Below are 27,661 nucleotides of genomic sequence, written 5' to 3' on the forward strand. Positions count from 1 at the left end.
GGACTTGTGCCATCTCTCCAAAAGATTCACCCCTGCAACAGAAGGCCAACAGGCTGATGCCCTTTCGTGTTCTTCCAAAACCAAAGACTCCCTGAATCTCCTCTTAAACCTGTGTCTAGCCGCCAAACTCCCCAGAAGATGAAAATATCCCATCAATGCTTCCTCCAAAAGCCTAAGCATAGAGCATTGGGGAGGGGGCTTGGGGGGGGGGGGTTACTGTAACGTTTGGCTGGTCGCAGGGAGCTCCTGAGACCAGCTGCAATTACTCAAGCCACTGCCAGCCCAGCCAGGTACTGATAAGTCGAAGACACTGCCATGCCACTTCTCCTGTGGGCTTCCCTAAGTACACATGTGCACAGCGCATCACCACTTAAAGGCCCTGCGGTGGGAATTGGAACAGCTGATGTGCATGGACGATGTCACGCAGCAATGAATATAAACCCCAGCCACACTCCCTAGCTTTGCTTCCTGATCCTTGCCGTGTTCCTGATGCTGCCTGCTTTGCCTTATCCATGCCTGCCCTGCCTGATCTCCCATAATAACCTCTGCTTCGGGTCTCGACTTTGCTTTGATCACTGCCTGCCCTGACTCTAGCCTGATTCTGGACTCTCTCATTCTGACTGACCTTTGAGACGTTTGCCTAAGTCCTGTTGGCCCCAGGAACCCAAGGGTTCAGTCTGTGGGGAATGAGGCTGGTATAGGTGAATATACAGCTTCGTCCCAACCTTCTGCTGTGGCGTTGACCATGCCACAGCAGAAGGGCTCACAACTGTGACCCTCTTTCTGCCAGTCATCCCTCTATGCATCATGGCATCCTTCTGGCTCTAGCCACTGCCTTATCACACTGATTTGCTATCTTGGGATTATCAGATATGATTATCCCAAGATCTTAGTTCCTCACTTCCCACCGTGTACTGCTCCCTTGGATTTTTGCACCCCAAATGCATGACACTGACCTTTCTAAACCTTAAATCTTAACTGACAGGCATTTGACCACTACAGGAAAATTAGTTTCTTACCTGATAATTTTCGTTCCTGTAGTACCACGGATCAGTCCAGGACACCTGGGTTGTGACTCCGCACCAGTAGATGGAGACAGAGCAAGATCTGTCGGACTTGGCTACATATAGTGACATGCCTCACACAGCCCCTCAGTCTTACGTAATGTCAAAGTAGAACAAGCTAAATAACTATACCCAATGGGTCCTGATTCAGAAACCCGAACTGGAACAAAGCTCCCCAACCGGAGAAGCGAACCAAGAAATCAAGAAATCAGATTAGGTGAACAAACAAACAGCGAGCGGACTCTCCGTTACTTCAGACCAGCAAAAACACGGGTGGGATCCTGGACTGATCCATGGTACTACAGGAACGAAAATTATCAGGTAAGAAAGTAATTTTCCTTTCCCTGTACGTACCAGGATCAGTCCAGGACACCTGGGATGTACCAGAGCCATCTTACCGAGGGTGGGAACTAGAGAGACCCGCTCGGAGTACCCTCTCTCCAAAACCCCCAGAGTCAGTGACCTGAACGTCCAACCGGTAATGCCTAGTGAAAGTGTGCAACGACTTCCAGGTGGCCACCCTGCAAATCTCTTGAGGCGACACCTGCGAGGACTCTGCCCACGAAGCCGCGTGCGACCGCGTCGAGTGAGCCCTAAGACCCACGGGCACAGGATTACCCCGAACCACATACGCCGAATCAATGGCTTCCTTGAGCCAACGAGCGATTGTAGTCCGGGAAGCTGCCCCACCTCTTTTCGGACCGGAAAAGAGGACGAAGAGGTGATCAGATACCCTGAAAGGATTAGTGACTTCCAGGTAGCGAAGGAGGACCCTCCGCACGTCTAGCTTCCGTAGTTCCCTGGATTTCGGATCCGACAAGTCTGCAACAGGGAAGGCAGGAAGCTCGATCGATTGATTCAAATGAAACGCCGACACAACTTTTGGTAAGAAAGAAGGAACCATCCGTAAAGAAACCCCTAAATCCGAGATCCTCAGGAACGGCTCCCTACATGACAACGCCTGCAACTCCGAGACTTGCCTCGCCGAGGCGATCGCGACGAGGAACACCGTCTTCAACGTAAGATCCTTGAGTGTCGACCGCTTTATTGGCTCAAAAGGCGACGAGCACAAGACGGAAAGTACCCAGTTGAGATTCCAGGACGGACAAGGATGGCGCAATGGAGGACGCAAATGCTTAGCTCCTCTAAGAAAACGCGCTATATCCGGGTGTAGTGCCAGAGACACCCCATGCACCTTGCCCCTTAGGCATCCGAGTGCCGCAACCTGAACCCGTAGGGTACTACATGAGAGACCTTTAGCAAGGCCAGCCTGAAGAAAAGCTAGAATATCGGAGAAGGAAGCCGAAATAGGATCCACGCTGCGCTTTGCACACCAGTCAACAAAGACCGCCCAGAACTGGACATAAGCCAAGGACGTGGACTGCTTCCTAGCCCGCAACAACGTGGAAACCACCGCATCCGAATAACCCTTTCTCTTCAGGCGCTGCCTCTCAAAAGCCATGCCGCGAGACAAAAGTGATCCGCATCCTCCAAACAAACGGGGCCTTGACGGAGGAGCCCTGCAAACCCCTGAAGACGAAGGGGAGCATCCACCGAAAGTTGGATGAGGTCCACGAACCACGGGCGCCGTGGCCACTCCGGTGCCACCATGATCACTGTGGACGAGTGCAGCTCTATGCGCCGAAGTACCTTGCCTATCAGCGGCCAGGAGGGAACACATACAACAACACGTCCGTCAGCCAGGGCAGAACCAACGCGTCGACGCCCTCGGCCCCTCGTTCCGCCTTCGACTGTAAAACCGTGGGGCCTTCGTGTTCTGGAACGTGGCCATCAGGTCCATGTGTGGCGTTCCCCACCTTTCGCTGATGAAACGAAAGGCATCCTCCGCCAGTTCCCATTCTCGGGATCCAGGTGATGACGACTGAGGAAGTCCGCCTGAACATTGTCGACTCCGGCGATGTGAGACGCCGCAATGTTGCTGAGATGTCACTCCACCCAGACCATCAAGTGTTGCGCCTCCTCCGCCACCAGCGGACTTCTCGTCCCGCCCTGGCGATTGATATAGGCCGCTGATTCGGGGACCGCCTGTCCCCGAATCAGCGGGAGAAAGGACTGCAGTGCCAGGCTTACCGCTCTGGTTTCCAGGCGATTGATGGACCATTGAGATTGAGCCCAGGACCACCGGCCCTGCACTGACCTGCCCAGGCAGACCGCTCCCCAGCCGGAGAGACTGGCATGGCCGTAGTGACCACCGTCCAGTCGGGCACTAGCAGGGACACTCCACACGTCAAGTGATCCGCTTCTAGCCACCAGCGCAGACTGACTCTCGCTTGAGCTGGGAGCGGCAGTGGTAGATGGAACTCTTCCGATACTGGCTTCCAGCGGGAAAGCAATGCTGATTGCAACGGACGTAGGTGGGCGAAGGCCCAGGGCACCAAAGCGAGCGTCGAGGCCATAGAACCCAAAACCGTCAGATAATCGCAAACCAGCGGAAGCCGAAGAGACAATAACCGGCGTACCTGACTCTGAAGCTTGCACACCCGCTCCCTGGAAAGAAACACCTTGCCCTGCTTGGTGTCGAACCGGGCACCCAGGTACTCCAAAGACTGGGTGGGAACCAGATGACTCTTGTTGAGATTGACCACCCATCCCAGGGACCTCAACAGATGAAGGACCCTGTCTATCGTTTGCCGACACCGACTCTCGGACTTGGCCCGAATCAGCCAATCGTCCAAGTAGGGGTGTACCAGAAACCCCTCCCGTCGGAGCTGAGCCGCCACCACTACCATTACCTTCATGAACGTGCGGGGAGCCGTGGCGAGACCGAAGGGAAGGGCCCTGAATTGATAGTGCCTGCCCAGAATGCAAAACCTGAGGAACCATTGATAAAACGGCTGGATGCCGATATGGAGGTATGCTTCTGTGAGGTCCAAGGACGCCAGAAACTCACCCGGGCGGACCGAGGCAATCACAGACCGAATCATCTCCATTTTGAAATGGGGAATGCGAAGACATCTGTTTACCCCTTTTAGATCCAAGATTGGCCGTGCTGTGCCGTCCTTCTTTGGCACAATGCTGTTTTATGTAAACCGACATGATACGAACTCCGTGAATGCCGGTATAGAAAAATACAAATAAAAAAATAAATAAAAAAAAATGGAGTAACGGCCCTCGCCTCGTTGACCGGGAGGCACGGGAAGTATCGCACCCAGGCTTTCTAGGCACCAAAGAGTACCCTTCACAGCGACGTGCTTCTGTGGACACTTGCAGGGCGACACCAGAAACTTGTCTGTCGGCGTCCGTGCAAAATCTAACGCGTAGCCTCGTCTTATCACGCTGAGGACTCACTGATCCGATGTTATTTTGGCCCATTCCTCGTAGAACAACTCCAGCTGGGCTCCTACGTTTGGGATGAACGACTGGAGCTGACGCGAGGGATGGACCAACCGTATCTCATTGAGAGGTCTTGGGCCCCGGTCCCCCCAGGGCTCCCCCCTGTCTACCGAACCGTTTCCCTCGAAAGGACTGCGACCAGGAAAAGGATCGGGAGGAACCCGCACGGTATGTGGGACTGGAGGACCTCTGGGGGCGAGATTTCCTGTTTCCCCGGAACCTAGACCTACTAGGAAAAGAGGATCGAGTCCGAAACCTGTCTTCAGGCAGCTTAAAGGCCCTGTTTTCCCCGAGGGACAACATCAAATCATCTAACTCTTTGCCAAACAACAATTTTCCATTGAACGGTAGCGCCCCGAGGTGAGCCTTGGACGACCCATCCGCCGCCCAGTTGCGGAGCCAAAGGAGACGCCGCGCTGAAACAGCCAAAACCATGGATCTGGCTGAAGTACGAAGGTGGTCATATAGAGCATCAGCGCTGTAAGCTATTGCCGCCTCCAGATGGTCTGCTTGCTTGGCCTCTTCCTCCGAGAGGTCAGCATTGGCCTGGAGAACCTGGGCCCAGCGCAGGATCGCCCGCATGGCGAAGTTACTACAGATGGCCGCAGGACCCCAACGCTGAAACCTCGAAAATCTTCTTCAGCTGCAGCTCAAGTTTTCTATCCTGTATGTCCCTGAGGGCCGTGGCCCCTGTGACTGGAATAGTCAACCTCTTCGTCATCGCAGACACCGCAGCATCCACCCTTGGCAACCGGAGAAGCTCCAGGGCATCCTCTGGCAGGGGGTAAAGTTTATCCATGGCCTTGCTGACCTTCAGGCCCAGCTCTGGCGTATCCCATTCGGAACAAGATATCGGATGCCGCAAAGTGGAACGGGAAAGCCACGGCTGGTCCGGTGAGACCCAGTAGCACTGGGTCCATGTTTGCGTCAAGTCGAGAGACCACCGGAGGCGCTTCCACCCCCAGCTCCTGGAGGATAGCCGGGATAAGTGGGAAAAACTCCTCCCTCCGAAATAGACGGACCACCTTCGGGTCATCTCCGTCGACGGCCTGCGTACCCTTGCCAGTACCAGGCTGAGAGGAACCGTCCCCCGTGGCACCATCGACCCCCCCCCCCCCCGGGGGCTCCTCGGCCAGATCTCCCTCATCTTGCAACGGGGAATCAGTGTCCATGTCCTGAGGAATGCCTCTCAATGGACACTTTTCTTTAGGGGAGCTAAGGTTCTTCTCAGAGCAGCCCCGGATTTTCTTTTCCGGGATCCGGAACCTGCACCGGATCCCTTGTCGTGAGAAGATTTTCCAACTCTGCGCCTGTGGCCTTTGTACTTTAGGACTTTGCGCAATAAAAGCGCAAAGTCCGAGGAGAAGGAGGAGTCAGACTCCGACGAATATTCACTCTTGCTGGCCCCCACTGGGGATTCAGCCCCCCCCTGGGGGCCCCCCCCCCAAGGGTGTTGTGGGGAAAGCGCGGGAGGCATGCCGCCATCAGCCGCGGCCTCCCGCAAAATTTCCCGGGCAGTCCCCAAAATGGCCGCCACTCCCGGCTGACTGGGAAGAGATCTGCAGGCCCATCTGCAGCCTTCCCTACACGCGGCGGCGAACGCGCCGGCCGGGACCGGCCCCCCCGACCGGCCCCGGATGGCCCTCACCGCCTACAATGCAAAAAGAACAGATCCTCGCGCGCGAGCCGCATGTGCTGCAGACCGACCCCCTCAGCATCCGGAGTGAGGACGGAGCAAAAGTAAAAACTAAAACTAAAACTAAAATTAACACCCGCGCTGAAACAGCCCCCCCCCCCCGCGAAGGAACGGAGAGCCGGTGCGACAAAATAAAAGTAAAACTTTTTTTTTTTTTTTTTACTAACTGGGCACTGTCCTCGGTACTGAGGCCTGTGCTCCTGCGGGGGTGAGTGAACCGGGCTCCCCGGTGTCACCCCTCAACGCTGCTACTAGAATAGCCGGGTCCTCGACCCTAGCAGCGGCCTCTACCAGGGGGGGATGGTCCCCTCAGAACCTTCAGACCCCCCTGGGAGGCAGGACGGACGGAGGACCTTCCTTCTTCTGTTCTCCTATAGAGAAAAGCTTCCTTTTACTTTTTTTTTTTTTAAACGTCAAAAAAAAAAAGCTAAAGAACCCTAGGCCTGACTAAATACCAGGACTAGGCCAGAGGCTGTGACTGCACCTGAACCATCTACTGGAGACAGAGTAAGACTGAGGGGCTGTGTGAGGCACGTGGCTATATGTAGCCACGTCCGACAGATCTTGCTCTGTCTCCATCTACTGGTGCGGAGTCACAACCCAGGTGTCCTGGACTGATCCTGGTACGTACAGGGAATTTAGTTTTCTTTCATCACCTCTCATTCTGTTTAAGTTTCTCTGAGTTGGCGCCATACAGGTTACATGATAGTTATTAGAACATTTCTTTTGGAGAAAGCATATCGGTTTACTTATATCCACTCAGGGCAATAATGAAAGTGGATGTCACAGGACAAAAGCTCATTTTCTAAATTCGACTACAAAGTACCTGCATTTAAGCAGGTATAAAGTATACACCGAAAAATACATGCAGAGATTTGATTACCCATATTTTTGAGCTGTGAACACATGTAACTTTACCCACAGAGGGTAGAGGGGCAGGGAGCAATAATCAGCCCACGATATTATGCAGTTCACCTGCACAAACCACTTGATTATTGCTCCTCTGAGCATGGATGAGTAGCAAAGACTTTTATTAACCATAAACACTAATATCGTTTCAAAAATGAAATACAAGTTAGACTGAAAATAGCTAATCATTACAAAAGCATCAGCATAAGAATCTGCATTTTTTTGCCAATCAGCACTGGAAATAAGTGACAAATGAGGCTGAGCTGAGCTCAAATGAGCTGCACAGGACTCCATACCTAGGCACGATCCAGTCACCTTTAGCACAGATCTGATGATGCTCCCAACAGGAACTACAGAGAAGTAATCCACGCTCTCAGCACCCACTATGTGAGGCGCAAACTGCACTGGGATCTGCAGTTTCCCGTAGGCTGGTGCCTCTGCCTGAGTAACAGTGCAGAAGAAAACGTCATCTTCGAGTGATGATGGCTGCTTCATCCTCTCAATGCGAAACTGAACACTAACCTGAGGCACCAAGAGGAAAAAGCTGTCAGAGCATTTATTACTCAGGCTCAGCACCCCCAATGCTTCTTTGAGTTTAAGCACTTCCACAAAACACAGAGGGAGATTCTGTGGCAAGAGTCAGAAAATTCTGCAGTATAGCCTTCGAGACCCTGCAGCACATTTATTCTACGTTTCTAAATATGTCCAAAATTTACTGCAAACCTATATAGCATTTCAAAATTTACTTTGAAAAAAACTGAAAATGGATACATTGTCAGATATTTGGCAGAGGGCTGCCGACTTTAAGCTCCTAAATATAGCTGGGTAAACTTGTCCGGCTAATATCAGGACTGCTCTCACGCAGAACCCGACAGAGCCAGATAAGTTATCCATCCTGGAACATCCCCAGAATGCCTGCAAGCTGTCCGGCTTAACTTTTATCTGACTAAAGAGGTAGCTGGACAAGATGGATGCAGTCAGAGCAGTGAACTTAGCTGGACAAACCATGCAAACCTTCCAAGCTTGCTGTGTGTCTCGAGTATACTTTGGTTCTTTTCCCATTCCTTGCATCACAGTTTGGATTTATACGTCAGCCTCCTCGACTCACAGCACATCTATACAATAAATGCAATAAGAAGGATCTCTCCCCAGCTCTCTGCTCACAAGGGGTCAAGGACATGCAAACCACTTCTCCCATCGCTCTCTATTGCAGTTCTCTGTTTCACTTCCTGCTTTCCATTTTCTTCCCTCTCACTCCTCTCTCTTTTCCATTTGCCCTCTTTAGTCTTCTCCTGCCCTTCTACAGACTCTTCTTCCTTCCTTCCTTCCTTCTCCTGCCCTCCCTCGTCCTATCTTCTTTATCTTTCCTCTAATCCTCTTTCTGTCCATTTACACCCCACTTTTCCCCCTCCCCCCTAATCTGCCCCCCAATGATTTGCTCTGCTTCTCCTTTTCCTCTCTCCTTTCCCACAATCCTCTTTTCCTCCTTCTTCCCCCAAATCTAGCTCCCCACCTCCCGACCCCACCTTCCTCCTGGCCAGATCACCCTTTCTCCAGAGAGGTGGTTTCAAGCCATGTCCTCCTCTTCCTCTGCCGCCCAGGGCCTGTGTAGGATTGTCTATCTAGTTAAAGCCACGAGTCCAGCCCCAAGAAGCAGAGGACGCTGACAAGGCCTAAAGCCAGCTGCGAGAGAATCAGTTAGGGACATGCAGGGGGGGAGAGAGAAGAGACTGGTACTGATATGGGGGAACAGGGAGAAAGGCTCTCCAAGCAGCTGCCTGCCTGAAGTTGCTCTTTCCATTTTAGCTGGCTGATTTCCTACAGGGATTGCCAAAGTCTACGTCAAAAGCCAGATTTTGTGGTGCTTGCCATGAGCAAAGAATTACAGGAAAGCAGGCACTGTGACTATAGGAAGCCAAATCCAGAATGTTACCACTGATATACGACACTGAGTGTCCAGCCTAGAGTATTACTAGATGAAGTGCATATTCTACACAGGGCAGGATTTATATGTTGGGCACCCATAGTCAGCAGGGAAAGGGGGTCGACTTTCACCCCCACCCCAAGTCAAAGGGGGCGAGGGACCTCTCCTGTCTGGTCCTGCTCCTTATCTCTAAGACATGGCAGGTTCTGCACCAGCAGTAACAGCAGCACAGCTTTAAAAGGGAAATATAGTACGGGGTCGCACTCTCCAGGCTCTGTGGTGCCTCACCCTCTCCACCCACAAAGCCTTCCTGTTACTGTGCAAACCCATGCAAGGGAACACTGCACGGCTTGGAGAGAAGGAGCAGCGACAATGCTCTGGTGCCTGGCAAAATTTGGCACCGGAAGCAGTTGCTTATGTTGCCTCTGCCTAAATCTGGCCCTCATTCTAGCTTGTAATCGAGGTTTCTAGCACATTGTATTATCTCTGCCCTTTACAAACTCTCTGGGATCCCACCTTGCTGGGCACGTACCGAGGACATGTTGATTACTTCCATACATTTCTCTACTGTGGTGCCAATAGCAATGGGGCCAAAACGAAGCTGGGCGTGCTGCTGCCTGCAGAGGAAGGTGTGTCTTCTGAACCATGAATCAAAAGGTGTGGATATTTAGCTGTTAAAAATAATAAAAAAATACAAGTAATACAGTGAAGGCAAATGTTTGGGGCTCTTGGGGTTCGTGAAATCCTTGATGGAAAAAATGCTCTGTGTTTACCAGCAACGAGTCAAGTAAGCACACACATAATTCTCTAGGGCATTCCACTCACCGGAGAGGTGCCCTGTCCTCAGACTGTAATCTAACACAGTAAACAAAGACCAACTGACCCAGTTGCCTTCATGTCTGGTTTTCTACCACTATGGGTAGATATGCATTTTGGAGGTAAAGGCAATGCAACTGCCATCGAATTCCAATTACATATCACATTTATATAATTACTCAGTTATAGGGCTCCATTTCATTTGTTCTCTCACTCAAGCATAATGAAACTATAGGAAAATTGGTTCTTACCTGCTAATTTTCATTCTTGAAGTACCACGGACCGGTCCAAACGAGTGGGATTATGCATCCCTACCAGCAGATGGAGGCAGAGAACAAAACTGTAAGGCACTGCTACATAACCAAGAGTGCCACCTGCAGCCCCTCAATACTGACCTATACCCAAGCCAAGTTTTCTACAAACCCCAATAACCCTGGGCAAACAGAGACTTAAAGGCAGAGTCCCCTGCCAACTAGGCCCCCTTGATTTAACACAAAATATATACCAAACTATGTACACTTTGCACTACTCTGAGTATATCATATGCCAGCTCTGCCAGCTCAACCATATCCATAAGCGAGGAATTCTTTCCACAGATGGGGGCGGGTCTCTGTACTGATCCATGGTACCTTCAGGAATGAAAATTAGCAGGTAAGAATCAATTTTCCTTTCTGTTCGTACCCCAGATTAGTCCAGACAAGTAGGATGTACCCAGGCCACTCTATTCTGGGTGGGAACTTGAAATACCCACACGCAAATCATTCTCCCCAAACGTCGCCTCTTCTGGGGTTCACACGTTTAAGCGGGTAACGTTTGGTAAAAGTGTGAAGAGAAGACCACATCACAGCAAGACAAATCTCCTGCGGAGAAAGCAGTTGATACTCCACCCACGAGGTCGCCTGTGTCCTAGTGGAATGCGCTGGCAACCCTCCAGCACCGACCGGCCCTTACAGATGTAAGCTGAAGCTATCGTCTCTTTTAACCATCGTGCAATAGAGCCCTTGGAAGCCTTATTTCCCTTCTTTGCTCCACTGAACAGGACAAATAGATGATCAGATCTACAAAAGGCATTCGTCACCTTGAGATATTTCAAAAGAATTCTATGCACATCCAATAAGTGAAGCTCTCTAGCCATCAGAGTGTCGGCTGTCAAGTTCGGAAAGGCCGGAAGCTCGACATCTTGATTAAGGTGAGAGGAGGAGACCACCTTAGGCAAAAAAGATGGAACCGAATGCAAAGAAACCCCATCCTCTGAAAAGCAGAGTAAAGTTCCCCACATGACGCTTGCAGCTCAGATATTCACCTAGCCGAACAGATGGCCACCAGAAAAACAGTCTTCAGGGTTAAATCCTTCAACGACACCCTTTGCATTGGCTCGAAGGGAGGGTCACATAGTACCCGAAGAACCACATTCAGATTCCATGCTGGACAGATCTTCCTCACCAGAAGACGCAGGTGTTTTGCCCCTTTTAGAAAACAAGTCACATCTGGATGAGACACTAATGGTCTACCCTGAATCCTGCCAAGAAGGGAAATCAAGGCTGCTACCTAGACCAAAGGTCAAACCCTTCACCAAACTACTCTGCAAAAAGGCCAGGATCTGTGGAATGTCCACCTTTAAAGACTGCACCCTGTTCTGCAAACACCAAGATTTGTAAACTCCAGGTGAGTGGGGCACGACGATTCGGCCCCACTCACCTGGAACCGCCTCCCAGCAGCAACACTGAACTCAGCATGTCGAGCACTGCTGCTTCCTCTCTTTTCTGTTTTCTTTTTTTTTTTTTATTCAAAAAATAAATTAAAGAGTCACACCCAGAAGAGAAAGAAATGAAATATTCTTGCTTATGGCGAAGGAGGCTGACAACAGGAGGTGACAGGGACCCAGAGAGGATGAGGGAACCGGAACCTCCGCATTATCACCCCCTGAAGACAAAGGCCGAACTAACACAGGGATCACAACCCCCTGCTCACCCTGCTCTACCAGAAGAATGGCCTACGAAGGACCTAACACTCGGGGAGTCGAGATCTCCTCTCTCTTCTTTTTCTTATTTTTTTCTGAAAATCCAGACTGCAAGTTTGCACCTGTCATCTGCTGGAGACAGAGAAATACTGAGGGACTGCAGGTGGCGCTCTGTTACGTAGCAGTGCCTCAAGGTTTTGCCTCCATCTGCTGGTAAGGATGCATAAACCCACTTGTCTGGACTGATCCGGGGTATGAATAAGAAACTGTAAAAGAAAATTAGGTTCTTACCTTTGCTAATTTTTGTTCCTGTAGTACCGAGGATCAGTCCAGACTCCTGGGTTTTGCCCCCCCTCTAGCAGATGGAGACAGAAGTTTATAAACAAAAACTCCGCCTATATCTAGGCTGGTGCCACCTACAGTCTGGCAGTATTACTTAATGTCAAAGCAGCAGGACAACCCGCAACATATAACCATGATAACACTCAAAATACCTCAAAACTGTGCCAAAAACGAAGCATTAACTCCACCCAACTGGGTACCGAACTCGAGAGGTAACCAACAAAAAGTCTTCCTGATTCAGTTAACACACACAGTCCACACAACCTCTCCCGGCAGAAATAACACTGGGCGGGACTCTGGACTGATCCTCAGTACTACAGGAACGAAAATTAGCAGAAGGTAAGAACCTAATTTTCTTTTCCCTGTACGTACCAGGATCAGTCCAGACTCCTGGGATGTACCAGAGCTTACCTTACTTAGGGTGGGAGCCGGAGAGGCCTGCTCTAAGCACCCCTTCTCCAAATCCCGACGACTCTGGCACTTTCACATCCAAACGATAGTGCCGGGCAAAAGTGTGGACCGATTTCCAGGTGGCCGCCCTACAGATCTCCTCTGTAGGTATATGGTGGCATTCTGCCCAGGAAGCAGCCTGGGCTCGAGTAGAGTAGAGTGAGCTCTCAGCCCCACAGGCAACGACCTCCCCTGCAACAGGTACGCCGACCGAATGGTTTCTTTCAACCACGAGCAATCGTAGTCTTGGAGGCCGCCTTACCCCGCCTTGAACCACCATAGAGTACGAAAAGATGGTTGGATTCCCTGAAGGCATTAGTGACTTCCAAATAATGTAGCAGCACGCGCCGCACATCCAACTTATGAAGATCCTTAGCCATAGGGTCTGAAGACGGCACCTGCCCAAAAGATGGCAACTCTACCGTTTGATTCACGTGAAACGATGAGACCACCTTGGGTAAAAAGGACGGTACCGTCCGCAACGAGATTCCCGAATCCGAAATCCGCAAAAAAGGCTCCCGACACGACAGAGCCTGAAGCTCAGAAATCCGCCGTGCCGAGACCATGGCCACCAAGAATACCGCCTTCAGAGTTAAATCCTTAAGCGTGACACTGCGAAGAGGCTCAAAAGGTGCCGCACACAACGCTTTAAGGACAACATTCAAATTCCAAGACGGACACGGCTGTCGAAACGGAGGGCACAAATGCTTTGCCCCCCGAAGGAAGCGCACCACATCCGGATGCGCCGCCACCGAAGCTCCATGCACTAGACCTCGAAAAGAACCTAACGCCGCTACTTGCACCCTCAAGGAACTACAGGAAAGTCCCTTGGATAACCCGTCCTGGAGAAACAGCAGTATGTCCGGGATAGCCGCTCGGGTAGGCGCTACGCTGCGCTCCAAACACCAAGACTCAAAAAGTCTCCACACTCGCATAATACATAGACATAGACTTCTTTCGGGAACGCAAAAGAGTAGATACCACCGTTTCAGCGTACCCCTTAGATTCAACCGCTGCCTCTCAAAAGCCATGCCGCTAGACAAAAGCGATGTACCAGGTCGAAACAAACGGGCCCCTGATGCAGGAGGTCCGGAAGAAACGGGAAACGAAGCGGCCCTCGACCGCTAGATTCAGCAGATCCGCAAACCACGGCCTCCTTGGCCATTCGGGGCGACATGATCACGTCCGCCGGGATGCTCTCTATTCGACGCAGCACCCTTCCTATGAGCGGCCACGGAGGAAACATAGCGCAACACATCCATCGGCACGGCACCACCAGCGCGTCTATGCCTTCCGCTGACGTCTCCCGTCGGCGAGCAAAAAACCGGGGAGCTTTCGCATTCTTGAACGTAGCCATCAGATCTACCGCTGGTGTGCCCCACCGATCGCAGATGAGTCGGAATGCTTCTCCCGCGAGCTCCCACTCTCCGGGATCCACCAATGGCGACTGAGAAAATCCGCCTGGACGTTTTCTACACCGGCTATGTGAGAGGCCGCAATACTGCTCAGGTGGGCCTCCGCCCATATCATCAACGACCGAGCTTCGGCCGCCACCGGCTGACTCTGGTTCCCCCCTGTCGATTGATGTAAGCTACCGTGGTCGCATTGTCCGACAGAATCCTGACCGACCGACCGCGGATGAGCGGGAGGAACCTCAACAGAGCCAGCCGCACGCTCGCGTTTCCAACCGATTGATGGACCATGACGCCTCCCGAGCCGACCATGTTCCCTGAACCGCCTGCCCGAGGACAGACCGCTCCCCAACCGAGCAGGCTGGCGTCCGTGGTAACCACCGTCCATTATGGAGTTTCCAACGAAACCCCTCGACTCAATTGGTCTGGCAGAGCCACCACAGCAAGCTGTCTCTGGCGTCTGGGTCAATGGCAAGCTGAGGAAATATTCCTCCGAGACTGGGCGCCAGCGGGAGAGCAACGCTGACTGCAAGGGACGCATATGAGCGAACGCCCATGGAACTAACTCAGCGTGGAGTTCATAGAGCCCAATACCTGTAAATAATCCCATACTACTGGTACTGGCTTGCGTAACAACCTTTGGATCTGAGCTTGCAACTTTATTTTCGATCCTGCGTGAGTGCCACCGTGCCTTGACACGTGTCGAACAAAGCTCCCAAATATTCCAGGATTGAGACGGCACCAGATGGCTCTTGGCTACATTGACCACCCAACCCAGCGAGCGTAATAGATGTAGAACTCGCTGGACCGCCAGATGACAAAGTTCTCTGACTTGGCCCGAATCAGCCAATCGTCCAAGTGGATGCACCAACAGTCCCTCTTCGCGGAGTCTCGCTGCCACCACCACCATAATCTTGGTGAACGTGCGCGGAGCCGTTGCCAGACCAAAAGGCAACGCCTGAAACTGGTAATGCTGCCCCATTACCGCAAACCGGAGAAACCGTTGGTGCTCCTGTCGAATGCCAATGTGAAGGTACGCCTCCGTGAGATCCAGAGAGGCCAGAAACTCCCCTTCTCACCGACGCGATTACGGACCGTAAGGTTTCCATCGAAAACGCGGTACCCTTAGACACTTGTTGACACTCTTCAGATCGAGAATGGGACGAAACGTTCCCTCTTTCTTGGGTACTAGAAAATAAATGGAATAACGGCCCTTTCGGAGCTCGCCCAAGGGGACCGGCACTATGGCCCTAGATCGCGCAGCCGAGCCAGTCTCCCGCACCGCTCGACGCTTTTCTGAAAACCGCAAGGAGACACCAGAAAGCACTGAGGCGGGCGGTGTGAAAAATCTAACGCGTAGCCGGGTCTTATCACCTCTAGTACCCACTGATCCGACGTGATTCTGGTCCATTCCTCGTAAAACCGGCCTAACCTGCCGCCAATCTTGGGAATGGGGGAATGGACCGGCCTCACATCATTGCGCTGGCTTATCGCCCTGTGCAGTCAGACTGGCTCCCGGACGGCCGAAACGGCGCCCACGAAAGGACTGCGAGTACGATTGCTGTCGGGTCGCACTGTGACGGAACGAAGAATTCGATCCTCGAGCCGCCCGTGGTCTACGACCCCACGAAAACGAGGACGAGAGGCTGGAGTCCCCCGGTAACGGTGTCTATCCTCCGGGAGACGATGCACCTTATTATCCCCCAAGGACTCAATTAGGTCCTCCAACTCCTTGCCAAACAGCAACTTCCCTTTAAAGGGAAGGGAGCCCAACCTAGCCTTGGAGGTGCCATCCGCCACCCAATAGTGGAGCCATAACAGCCATTGCGCCGCCACCGCAGAGACCATGGTCCTTGCAGAAGTGCGGAGGAGATCATAAAAAGCGTCCACACTATAAGCGATGACCGCTTCCAGCCGACTTGCCTGCCTCACCTCGCCCGACGACAGGGACTCATTGGCCAAAAGCTGCTGCGCCCAGCGAAGACCTGCTCGCAACGAAAAATTACTACAAATTGCTGCCCAGATTCCCAACGCCGAAACTTCAAAAATACGCTTTGCTGAACTTCCAGCTTCCTATCCTGTATATCTTTAAGCGCCGTACCTCCCGTCACCGGGATGGTGGTCTTTTGTTACCGCCGCCACGCTGAATCAGTTTGGCAGGCGCAAAAGTTCCAGAAAGTCCTCCGGTAGTGGATATAACTTATCCATGGCTTTTGCAACTTTTAGGCCCAAATCCGGAGTATCCCACTCCTTAAAAAGTAAATCCGAAGCCGAAAAGTGTAGCGGGAACGCCGAAGACGGGCCCCGGAGCCCCAAGACGACCGGATCCGTCTGTCCAAGACGAGACTCAACTTGGGGAAGTGGAATTCCCAGCTCCCCCAGGATCTCCGGAATGAGGGGTCCTAACTCATCCTTATGAAATAACCTGACTACCTTCGGATCATCCCCCTCCGCTCCATGTGGTGCCCCGGAACCCTTAGACCCGGCTCTCCTTCCCCTTCAACCCCCCTCGGGGGCTGGGATGGGAACTCCAGATCCTCCTCCGGCTCCTCTAGCTCCTCCGACTCCGACGAGGAGTTCTGAGAAACCTCCGCCCCCGGGAGCGAAGGGGCCTGGCCCGAGCCAGCCCCCCTCCCCCGGACCGGCTTCCGTACTTTCTCCGCCGGAGCCCCAGTGTCAAATGCAGGGGTCCCCTGAATCCTTTTTCTGGCCAGGCGCCGGGCTTTAAAAGCCTTATGCATAAGTAAATGAACTGGGAGTTAAAGGAGGAGTCTGATGACCCCTCCTCATCACCCCCTTCCCCGGGGGAATCAGCACTAGGTGCCATGAGCCCTGCTGGCCTGTCCTCCCCGCAGGACCCCGCTGGGGGGACAAATGCGGCGGGTCCACCAACTCTCCGTTGCCTCGCCGGCCCCGCGTTAATCTCGGCGGTCCGCGCCGAGAAACATGGCCACTGTTCCAGCCGAAAACGCCATCAAAATGGCCGCCGCCCCTGTGAAGACGCCGACGACCGCCTCCGAGAAGGCTGAGACCGCGGAGGAAGACCCATCGCGCGACTGCCTACCCCTCCGGGTCCCTGAAGCTACCGCCGATCCCCCCTTCTCCGCCGCCCACGCAGCCTGAACACAGGCTGTCACGCGACAGCCCGCGCTGCCGCGGATCCGCAGGCCCTGCAAGCAGCCTGCATGGGCATCGAGAACGCCGCGTAGTGGGGAGGGAGACCGAGACCAAAAAAAAAAATTTCCCCGAAGCCTCCCCGGATCGCCGAGCCTCAGACACCACAAGGAAGTAAGTCACTCACAAAGCAAACAGCACACACACACAAGAGAAAAACGGAATTATCCTTTTTTTTTTTTTCTTTTTTTTAAACTTTTTAAACTTACCTCGGATCCGGAGCTGGCTGGGGGGAGTGAGCCGGGACCCCCGGTATCACCCCCAGGCCTGAAATGCCGGTACGTGGGGCTCCCCCACTCCTCGGCCAGCCCTCTACCAGGAGGAATGGTCCCTCAGGACCTTACCTTCCCCTGGGAGCGGGGACTGGGAGCAGCAGGCAAGCCTCTGCGGTCCTTCCCCTCTGAAATCACAACACCTACCTTCCTGTCAAACATTTTCTCTCTTCTTTTTTTTTTTTTTAAACACCTAACTTAGGCCCTAAACAGACTGTAGGTTTTGCACCCTCTCCACCTGCTAGGAGACAGAAGAATGGTGGCACCAGCCTAGATATAGGCGGAGTTTTTGTTTATAAACTTCTGTCTCCATCTGATAGAGGGGGGGCAAAACCCAGGAGTCTGGACTGATCCTGGTACGTACAGGGAATATCTCTTGTGTCAATACTTTAAAATATATCACAGTCTACTAAAGCTTTAGCATAAGGCTATTAAAATGGCTGCATTGAAGACTGGACCCATGGCTCGGACAGCAGCCCCATGGCACACATGAACTGGGTTTGGTTTCCCCTATCTGATGGGGCCTACTAAAAGTGGTGCACTCAGGCCCAGAGAAAGTGGAAAGGCAGCTGCCACTGACAAAGATTCAGAAATGTCATCCATCCTGCAACCACCCATGCAGCTATTTGGAGAGGGAAAAATTGGAAAACAAAATTACTGGCAGTATTTTACTTTTTTGCTCTTGTTCATATTGCTTCCTTCCACTCTGTTGGCACACACCCATGGTACCAGCTGATATCAAAGGAAAACACGAGGTATGTCTCTGATGTCATCACCAGTAAATAAGATCGTTTACCACTATGTCACTTGGATTAACATAAACTTCTGATCGCAAATTTGTTTCTCTGATCCCAAATGCAATAAAAAGATAGCTTTCCTGACTGAAAGGAGAGCCCGAAGTCACTGGTTCTAGAGCTGGCTAGAAAAAGATTGTTCACACCATTTCTACCTTGGACATGCAAAGTTTCTTCTCCTGATTAGACCAGAGGTGGCCAGCTCCGGTCCTGGAGAGCTACCAAAGGCCGGATTTTCAGGAGATCCTCAATGGATATACATGAGATAGATTGCATGCATTGCCCTCCAATGTATGCAAATCTATCTTATGATTATTCGTTGTGGCTATCCTGAAAACCTGGCTTGTTGTGGCGCTCGAGGAACAGAGTTGGTCATCCTTGGATCAGACGTTTTGATAGTCCTGATTTACTACTAGTGACCTTAAGCTGGGATAGATCTTACCAACAGATATTAGCTGGATATTCTTTTGCTGCTTCCAGTGACTCCAAACTGACAGGTTGCTGTCATCTCATACGGCAGAGCTACTTTTGGCTTGAAGATAACCTTTATCTTGCACTCCTTCTTTAACTCCAGTGTGCCACTAGGCGGAAAGACACTGAAAGGTTCTGGTTACCTCCCATCTAAAATCTATCTGCAACTCACTGGAAGAAACAGAAAGAAAAGAACTGATGGTTAGAGATTAGATTCCAGAATGATAAGCACTTGGGAAATAAGGAAAGAAAGATCTCCTAACATCTTCTGAATGGTATAAATTGCATTCAGGGTGACATACATAAAACATAGACACAAAATGGGAAAAAACCTTTAATGTCTTAGTTTCTATAGGTCAAACGTCTCATTAGAATTAAGGGACACTCCATGAAACTAACTGATAGCACATTTAAAACAGATCGAAGAGAGTATTTTTCAGTCAATGCACAGTCCTCTTCACCCAAGCAGACCAGTCCAGACAAGTGAGTTATGCTTCCTAATCAGCAGATGAAGACAGAGGTCAACAGGTTCGCTGATGTCACTCCTTACAGGCATCCATGCTGACCTCATCCTTCCAATATTCTCCGTCTCCTGCAGATGGCAAGCAAGCATCCCATGCTGTGGACTGAGACCTGGACAAATGTAGACGAATCTGAGAAAGGGCTACTCATGAGTCTAGCACTCCCTCCCTCGGTTGAGTTTAGTGCTGGGTCTGGATCAATCAGAACTTGGCAGCTACTGAAGTGAAAGACGGGTTCTTCCTTCTTCAGTAGAACAGTGTCACAACCAGGAAACTGCCAAGTTATGCCGTTGCCTTGGGGGTAAGGGTTTTTGACCTTTCTCTGGCACCCCTCCCCAGCAACCCTTCTGTGTCTTTCAACCTGGGAAGAATGTCTTTAAAAAAACAACCCCAGATCAGGCCAGACTCCTGGGATTTGTCTCCCTGCCAGCAGATGGAGACAGAGAAAGTTCACTGACACTTTACATAAGTGATCTGGAAAGGAATATGATGAGTGAGGTTATCAAATTTGCAGATGATGCAAAATTATTCAGAGTTAAATCACAAGCAGATTGTGATACAATACAGGAGGACCTTGCAAGACTGGAAGATTGGGCATCCAAATGGCAGATGAAAAGTCGATGTAAAGAATATGGAGGCAAAGGGATAGATGCACTGATTCAGTCATGTATGTAATTCCCTCCATTATCACTGATAGATAAGACAAGAAGAAAAATAGAGAAGGAAAAGAGTTAGGTCTTCTAGTGGCACCAGACTGGCCAAAGAGATCATGATCATGGTATGTAGGCCTAATGAGGTTACCAATGATCACCCTCTGTAGCTATCAGGTGCCCGAGATATTCTATTTAAGGGTCCAATAGTAATGGAAGATTCATCTCCATTTATCTTATGGCATGGCTCTTGAAAAGTCAAGATTATGTAAAAAAGATACTCTTCCTCTGTAATTTCTAATTTGTTAACAGCAAGAAAGAATTCAACATTAATAGCCAGGGCCGGTGGAAGCACTAAGCTGACTAGGCGGCTGCCTGGAGTGTCACTGGTCTGGGGGCGGCGATGGCATGGCTTCTTCCCACCGCATGGCCCAGAAGAGGAAGTGGTGGGTCCGCGCATCCAAGAAGAAGGAAAGGCCATGCTGTCGTGGCCCGAAGCAGGAGAAAAATGGCACATCTCCCAGACTGTCGCAGACACAGACATGCTCTCACAGATATACACACACAGAAATGCTCTCCTAGACATGCACACACAGACATGCTCTCACAGATATACACACCCAGAAGGCTCTCCTAGACATGCACACACAGACATGCTCTCACAGATACACTCTCTCACTTTCTTCCCCCTCCCCATCAGGAGCACAATGGCAGCCTCCTCCTTCAGCCCCATGGCAGATGGGACTTCATCTTTCTTGAGGCTGTGGGGGCTGAAGGAGGAGGCTGCCATTGTGCTTATTTTTTTATATACCGACATTCAATTGAGATATCACATCGGTTTACATTCAGGTACTGTAGGTATTTCTCTATCCCCAAAGGGCTTACAATCTAAGTTTTTGTACCTGAGGCAATGGAGGATAAAGTGACTTGCCCAAGGTCACAAGAAGCAACAACGGGACTCGAATGCTGGTCTCCTGGTTTGTAGTCCACTGCTCTAACCACTAGGCTATTCCTCCTGAGCTTCACCACCCTCGGAGCTATTCATAGAAATGGCTCATGGCAAGAAGAGCCTGTAACTTGGAGATATGCCTCGCCAAACAGACTGCCACCATAAAAACCATTTTCAAAATAAGCAGCTGCAAGAAGAGATCACTCAGTGGCCAAAACGTGGGACCCGCCAAAAATCTCAATAACAGATTAAGATCCTAAAAAGGCACTGGCAGACGCAAAGGAGGACATAGATGCTTGACTCCCTTCAAGAACCTAGACACATCTGGATGGAAGGACAAGAGCCTACCATTAATTTGCCCTCTAGCGTGCGAGAGCTACCACCTGCACCTTCAGGGTATATAGGTCCAAATCTTTAACCAAACCCTCCTGCAAAAATTCCAAAATCAGTGGAATCTCTATTCTAAGAGGTTGAAAATCTCTCACTCTGCACCAGTTCTTGAATACTCTCCAAACCATAATAAAAGCCAGAGGTAAAAACCTTCTAGCGTGAAGCAATATGGATATCACTGATGGAGAATAACCATGTTTCAGCAGAAGAGACCTCTCAACGGCCAAACCATAAGCCAAAACCGACACAGATCATCATGCACTATCTGCCCCAATACAGAAGATCCTCCTTGACCAGCAAGCCTCATAAGACTGTCCACTAAGGGCCGATTTTAAAAGGGTTACGCGCATAAGGTACGCGCATAACCCTTTTAAAAACGCCCCTGTGCGCGCCGAGCCTATGTTGCATAGGCTTCCGGCGTGCGCAAAGCCCCGGGACGCACTAAGTCCCGGGGCTTTCCGGGGGGGGGGGGGCATTTCAGGGGGGGTGTCGCGATCCACGCGTCATCGGGGGGCGTGCCGCGTTCAGCGCGTCATCTGGGGGCGGAGCCGCAGGCATGGTTTTGGCCCGGGGGCATTCTGGGGGTGTGGCCATGGCCTCTGGACCAGCCCGCGGACCGGAACATGAAGCGCGGCAGCCGGCCCGGCGCGTGCAAAGTTACACCTGCTTCAAGCAGACGTAACTTTTGTGATAGAGGTAGGAGGGGTTTAGATAGGGCTGGGGGGGGGTTAGGTAGGGGAAGGGAGGGGAAGGTGGGGGGAGGGCGAAGGAAAGTTCCCTCTGAGGCCGCTCCGATTTCGGAGCGGCCTCGGAGGGAACGGAGGCAGGCTGTGCAACTCGGCGCTCGCAGGCTGCCGATTTTGGGCAGCCTTGCGCACGCCGACCCCGGATTTTAGCGGCTACGCGCGTATCTATTGAAATCCCGCGTACCCTTGTTCGTGCCTGGTGCGCGAACAAAAGTACGCGTGTGGGCAGATTTTAAAAGCCCTATGCACGTAAATCCAGCTGGATTTACGCACGTATGGGGGGTTACGCGCGCTGAGACTATTTTGCATAGGCCCGGGGACGCGCATATGTCCCAGGGCTTGAAAAAAGGGGCGGGGCGTGGGCGGTCTGGGGAGGGGTGGGGGTGTGGCCAGAGGCCTCCATAGGGCCTCTAGGCTGGGAGATCGCACGCCGGCACTTGGCTGGCGTGTGCAACCTACACCTGCCCAGAGGCAGGCGCAACTTGAAAAACAAAGGTATGGGGGGTTTTTAGGTAGGGCTGGGGGGGCAGGTTAGGTAGGGGAAGGGAGGGGAAAGTGTGGGGGGGTGGAAGGAAAGTTCTCTCCGAGGCCGCTCCGATTTCGGCCTTGGAGGGAACAGGAAAAACCATCGGGGCTCCCCTAAGGCTCGGCGCATGCAAGGTGCACAAGTGTGCACCCTCTTGCGCGTGCCGACCCCGGATTTTATAACATGTGCGCGGCTGCGCGCACACGCTATGAAATTGGGCGTAGATTTGTGCGTGCCGGGTTGCACGCACAAATTTACGCCCGCGCATACATCTTAAAATCCGGCCCTAAGAGTCTTTGGAGATCAGCGTACCACAGTCTCTGTGGCCAATCCAGAGCCACCAGAAGTATGGTCTCAGTATGATTCATAATCTTCCAAATTAACCTGCTTATCATTGGCCAGAGAGGGAAAACATAAAACACCCTGTTCCGCGGCTACTACTGGATGAGAGCATTGATTCCCAGCACTCTTGGGTCCCTTCTACGATTATAGTACCATGGCACCTTCAAATTGCTGTAGCTTGCCATTCAATCTAGATACAGCCAATCCCAATAAGACACTATAAGCTGAAAAGTGTCGTCCACCAGCTCCCAATCACCTGGGTCTAAGACCTGCCTGCTGAGGAAGTCAGCCCTCACATCGTCCTTCCCGGCAATATGAGAGGCAGATGACTCCTAAAAATGTTGCTCTGCCCACACCATGAGAGCATCTATCTCCACTGACACCTGATGACTTCTAGTTCCACCCTGATGATTTATGTAGGTGATCATCATTCATTGTCTGACATTATTCTCACCGCTCAATCTGCCAACCGCTTGGCGAACTGTAGACATGCCAAGCAAACTGCATATGCTTCAAACAACTGATGGTCCACTGCCACTCCTCAGCATTCCATCAACTCTTGACAGTGAGCCCCCCACCTAGAAGGCTCGCATCGGTCATTAGCACCAACTAGTCCGCTGTCTCCAAGGGCACTTCTTTCCTGAGTTGGTCCCCTTGTAACCACTACTGCAACTGCTCGCCCATTTCCATCAGGAAGTGGAGCCTTACTGTGTACGCCTGTGAATGCATGTTCCACTGGGAGAGCAACACACATTGAAGTGGCCGCATATGTACTACTTCTCCATTGTTACCACCATTGACCCCAAGACCTGCAGATAAATCCACACCATTGGACAAATAGCCATCCTCAAGGACTGGACTTGAGTCACCAATTTCTGGATGCATTTCTCTGGCAGGAACACTCTGTCTTGCTCCATATTGAATCACACTCCAAGATACTCCAGGGTCTGTGTCAGCTGTAGACTGCTCTTGGCTAAGTTCACCACCCAGCCTAGCTCCTGAAATAGGCAAATCATTTTGTGAAATGTCAATTGGCTCTCTTCTGCACTCTTGGCTTGAATCAACCAGTCATCCAGATATGGATGGACTAGAATTCCCTCCTTGCACAGAGATACCGCTACCTCCACTATGACCTTGGAGAAGGTTCTTAGCACCATAGCAAGACCAAACAGTAGGGCTTGAAACTGATAATGGTGATCTAGAATGTTAAAACGAAGGAACCGCTGATGCTCCTGTCAAATGGAGACATGTAACTAGGCTTCCATCAGATCAAGAGATGTGAGGAATTCCCCTTTCTGTACTGCCGTAATTATGGAGCATAAAGTTTCCATCCTCAACCCGGTTGACGCCCTTCAAATCCAGGACTGGTCATAAGAAACCCTCTTTCTTCTTGGAAACAACAAAATAATTAGAATATCACCCCATATTTCCCTGCAATCTGGGAATGGGAATCACGGCCCTGGGGTCCAGCAGCTTTCTCAACGTAGCCTCTACTGCCACTCTCTTCATTAGCGAGTTGCATGGAGCAATCATAAAGACATCTGGAGGAATTCTGAGAAATTCTAGAGCATAGCTGTTTCTTATTAAATCCAGGACCCACTGGTCTGTTGTGATCTGGGCCCACCTGAGATAAAAGTGAGATAGACATCCACCTATCTCCAGAACCAGTAAGTGGGCCTCTACACCTTCATTGCAAAGATCGAGATGCACTGGTCGCAGAGCTCGTGTCCTTATGTGGTTTCTTAAGCCGAAAGGACTGAGATCTTCCAAAAGGATATGACTTCTGAATCGCCGCCTCTCTGTAAAAGCGAAAACGATGAAAGTCCCTGGAGTGGCTTTTCACCCCCAAAAAATAAGATGATGCCTTCTTGTCCTCTGGCAATCACGGAATCTAGGATTCACCCCATCGATTTACTATATTCTCCAACTCACTCCTGAACAAGAGAGAACCTTTAAAGGGTAACCTTGTCAAATCTGACTTAGAAATTGTATCCACCGACCAGTTCCGCAGTCTCAGCAGGTGTCTTACAGCTAACACGTGTCTCAGTCCTGTTCTGATAGGCATTTCTAAGTGGAAAGACTTAATGGATTACCGTTAAAAGTTACTCTCCTGGCATTAGAAACCCATGTCACATAAATTAACACATCAGTGCCACTATGGATGATGCATTATATTGAGCTCAGTGAAATATTTATGAAATCAGAACTACTCACAATACTCAGAAAGATGTTCTCAAAAAGAATATAATTTTTATTTTACATGAGAAAAGTATAAAATTAATTTCAATTGATAAATTTAATTGATCACATCACATCAAATTATCAGATCAAGTAATTTAAATCAGATCAAGTCATTGTACGATAAGAAATATGAATGAAATGATGGTTTACCAATACAAGTTAGAAGAGCCAGGCCAGTGTGTTAAACTGAAATCAGCATAACAGCCCCGAGTGACTGGACTTCACTGTTTTTATACCCTCAGTCTAGGTTAGAATACTAACCTAGAACCTCTGATCGCTACATGTATTAGTCAAGCTAAATATACAAGAACATTTGACTATAAAAGAGAAATTCTTTGATCTTCCATCAAATCTACGACAAGACATCTGTGTGCCTTGAGCATAGCTCATCAGTCTTTAACTGACAAGAAGACATTTAATTTCATATACTAAAACATAACATAGGATGGGTACAATCTCCTAATTTGCAAGCTTCTTAAAAATTTCTAATATTTAAATGCAGTACTAAAATACAGTAAATATATTTATTTTTAAGTTCGGAAGAATATAATGAATTATTTATTTTATTCAGGTCTTGTATTACCTTGAAGGAGAAAAGTCCTGGGAACTCTGCCAAGTCTGGGAACTCTGCCAAATCTAGGACATTAATCACAGAGATAGCAAAGTGCTGGCTAGTTTCCCAGATTTAACAATTGCAGGTGGTTACAAAAATATTCTTCTTTAGAAGAGAGAAAACAAGTTTAAAATGTGTTATTGCTGTTTATTCAAGAACAGCTGTGCACTAATCATCTTTAAATCTAAAGACTAGTTCAGAACAATTTAAAATAATTCTGAATGGGTCAGAGAGTTCTTGATTTCATAATTCTATGTTCATGGTACAGGGGAAGCAGACACCATGTCACACGGATGCTATACCTCTAGCGGCCGTACAGACCAAGTCACAGCCCGCCTCAACTAAAAATGTGGCTCCTGGTTCCACTGCCGGACTGCAATCAGCTCCCACTCCATGAGTTTCCTGACAGATGCAAACCTGCTCGTGCCACCAAGCAGCAGCAAGAAGCTGTTTGCAAATTCATTGCCATTGCTTCAAACACCTGCTTGAGGATGGCCTCACTTCTGCTATCCTGAGCATCCTTCAGAGCTTGGTAACAGTGCACGCCAAGGCATCAACCTTTGCGAATCGCAACTGCTCCCTTGCCTTCGGATCCAAGGGGTACAGTCCCGCCAAGGAATGCCCACCTTTAAACTCACTTCCAGAACCTTCCACTCAAGGTCAATTAACTCTTGCACTGGTTCCTGGAAGGAAAATAAACAGGACACCTTGCGCAAAGTAACAAGATGGGATTTTGTAATCCCATAACGTCACCCCGTCAATTCTAAGCATTTTCAGGATCTAAGTCAAAAGACCTAGCAACTCGCCCTTGTGAAAGAAATGGAGTAGAGTCCTATGGGGCTCCAATTCAGGCAGAATTCCCCCCTCTTCCAGAAGTGTAGAATCTGAGATACCACCAGAATCATCCGACGGGTCACGATCCTCATCCTCCTCTATCTCACCAGGGACAGCCTCCCTACAGTGGCTGCCCGACTTGGATGCCAAGTCAGACAAGAACTATGACGTCTCCTTACTGGGCCGCTTCACATTCACTGCATGTCCCTTTCAGAAAAATTCCACCCAAGAAGGGGACAAATTCATAATAGGGCCCATAGGACCAAAAATGACACTCTCCGAACCCTCCCATCGGGAACAAGGGGAAGGGGAATTGTCCATAGTATCGCCTCCTGTGCCCCTCTCCACTGAGTCCTCCATCGATAAGGGTATGCCCCAGAGGTAGCAAATCCTTGGGAGGCAAATTGCCTTGATCCTCCAGACTGTGCTGGCATAGGTGAAGTGAGAGAGACAGCTGGATTGCCCTTATATGGCAGGTCACATTACGTGCAAGGCGCTTAGACTTTTTAGCCCCCAGTGCCATTATCTGTCATCAAAAAGTCCACTCTCCTTCCACGCAGTCTCTGCTCGCACACCTAAGCGCACGCAGGTGTACCTGCGCAATTACATGCTCAAATCTAGGTCGCAAGCTTGCACGCATACAACGATGTGCACATGCATGCCTACTTTAAGCCACAGCTGTACTGTGCGTCCGGGAAAAAACTGTCCCCCGCAACCTAAGCATGCTTCATTGTGGCCTAGCTGCCCTTCACACAGCCGACCAACACAGCCTGCGACGTGGTCCTAGAAGCAAATTCTGCTCTACCCGCTGATCTGTCGCCTTCATACTCCACTAACTCCCCAGAGATGTGGTAGGGGGCTTAGTGCCAAAGGAGAGAAACAACTCAATAAAGAAAAGGGGGCTATCACTTTCCTCCTTTCTCTTTTTTACCTGAGCTCAGCCCTTCTCCAGCTGAGAGCACAATCAGGAGAGGGGGGGAGAGGACACAAGCCTTCGCTGTTAAGCTCTCTCTTGTCCTCCAGTGCTTTTTTTTTTTTTTTGAAGCCTAAGCCTGTCCAAGCACTGAGGCTTCACCGCTCAACTGAGAGAGGACCAGCCTGGTGTCACTTCAGGAGCTCAACCTCTTCCTTTTTTCTTCTCCTTCTCTTCTTTCTTTCTTTTTTAACACGGGTAATCCCCAATAGAGAGATGCATGTCCACTATCTGCTAG

At 50.5% G+C, this 27,661-nt stretch overlaps 2 protein-coding genes across 3 annotated transcripts in view; both read right to left on the reverse strand.

Moving 5' to 3' along the window:
- Nucleotides 1–6,993: 6,993 nt before the first annotated feature.
- LOC115082029 lies at nucleotides 6,994–11,499 on the reverse strand. The gene is made up of 3 exons (XM_029586286.1): nucleotides 11,462–11,499; nucleotides 9,480–9,564; nucleotides 6,994–7,545 (listed from the first exon to the last, which is right to left on the reverse strand). The coding sequence occupies exons 1-3, from the start codon at nucleotides 11,497–11,499 to the stop codon at nucleotides 6,994–6,996; spliced, it is 675 nt and encodes a 224-aa protein (XP_029442146.1).
- A 7,164-nt stretch (nucleotides 11,500–18,663) lies between these two features.
- LOC115082027 (cilia- and flagella-associated protein 65-like) overlaps nucleotides 18,664–27,661 on the reverse strand; it is a 70,392-nt gene continuing 61,394 nt past the window's right edge. For both annotated transcript variants that reach the window (XM_029586285.1, XM_029586284.1), the window contains exon 6: nucleotides 18,664–18,809. In XM_029586285.1, coding sequence (XP_029442145.1) covers nucleotides 18,749–18,809 — 61 coding nt within the window. In that variant the 3' untranslated portion in view covers nucleotides 18,664–18,748. The remainder of the gene's footprint in view (nucleotides 18,810–27,661) is intronic.

The sequence above is a fragment of the Rhinatrema bivittatum genome, unplaced genomic scaffold (genome assembly GCF_901001135.1).
Source record: "Rhinatrema bivittatum unplaced genomic scaffold, aRhiBiv1.1, whole genome shotgun sequence".
Classification (NCBI taxonomy): Eukaryota; Metazoa; Chordata; class Amphibia; order Gymnophiona; family Rhinatrematidae; genus Rhinatrema; species Rhinatrema bivittatum.

Excerpts from the sequence above, each read along its gene's own strand:
- LOC115082029 (XM_029586286.1), bottom strand. The coding sequence starts at position 11,499 with ATGCTGAGTTCAGTGTTGCTGCTGGGAGGCGGTTCCAG. Across the intron at positions 9,565-11,461 it reads CTGCTGGGAGGCGGTTCCAG|GCAGCAGCACGCCCAGCTTC; the intron begins GTGAGTGGGGCC and ends CTTCCTCTGCAG. Across the intron at positions 7,546-9,479 it reads AAGTAATCAACATGTCCTCG|GTTAGTGTTCAGTTTCGCAT; the intron begins GTACGTGCCCAG and ends TTGGTGCCTCAG.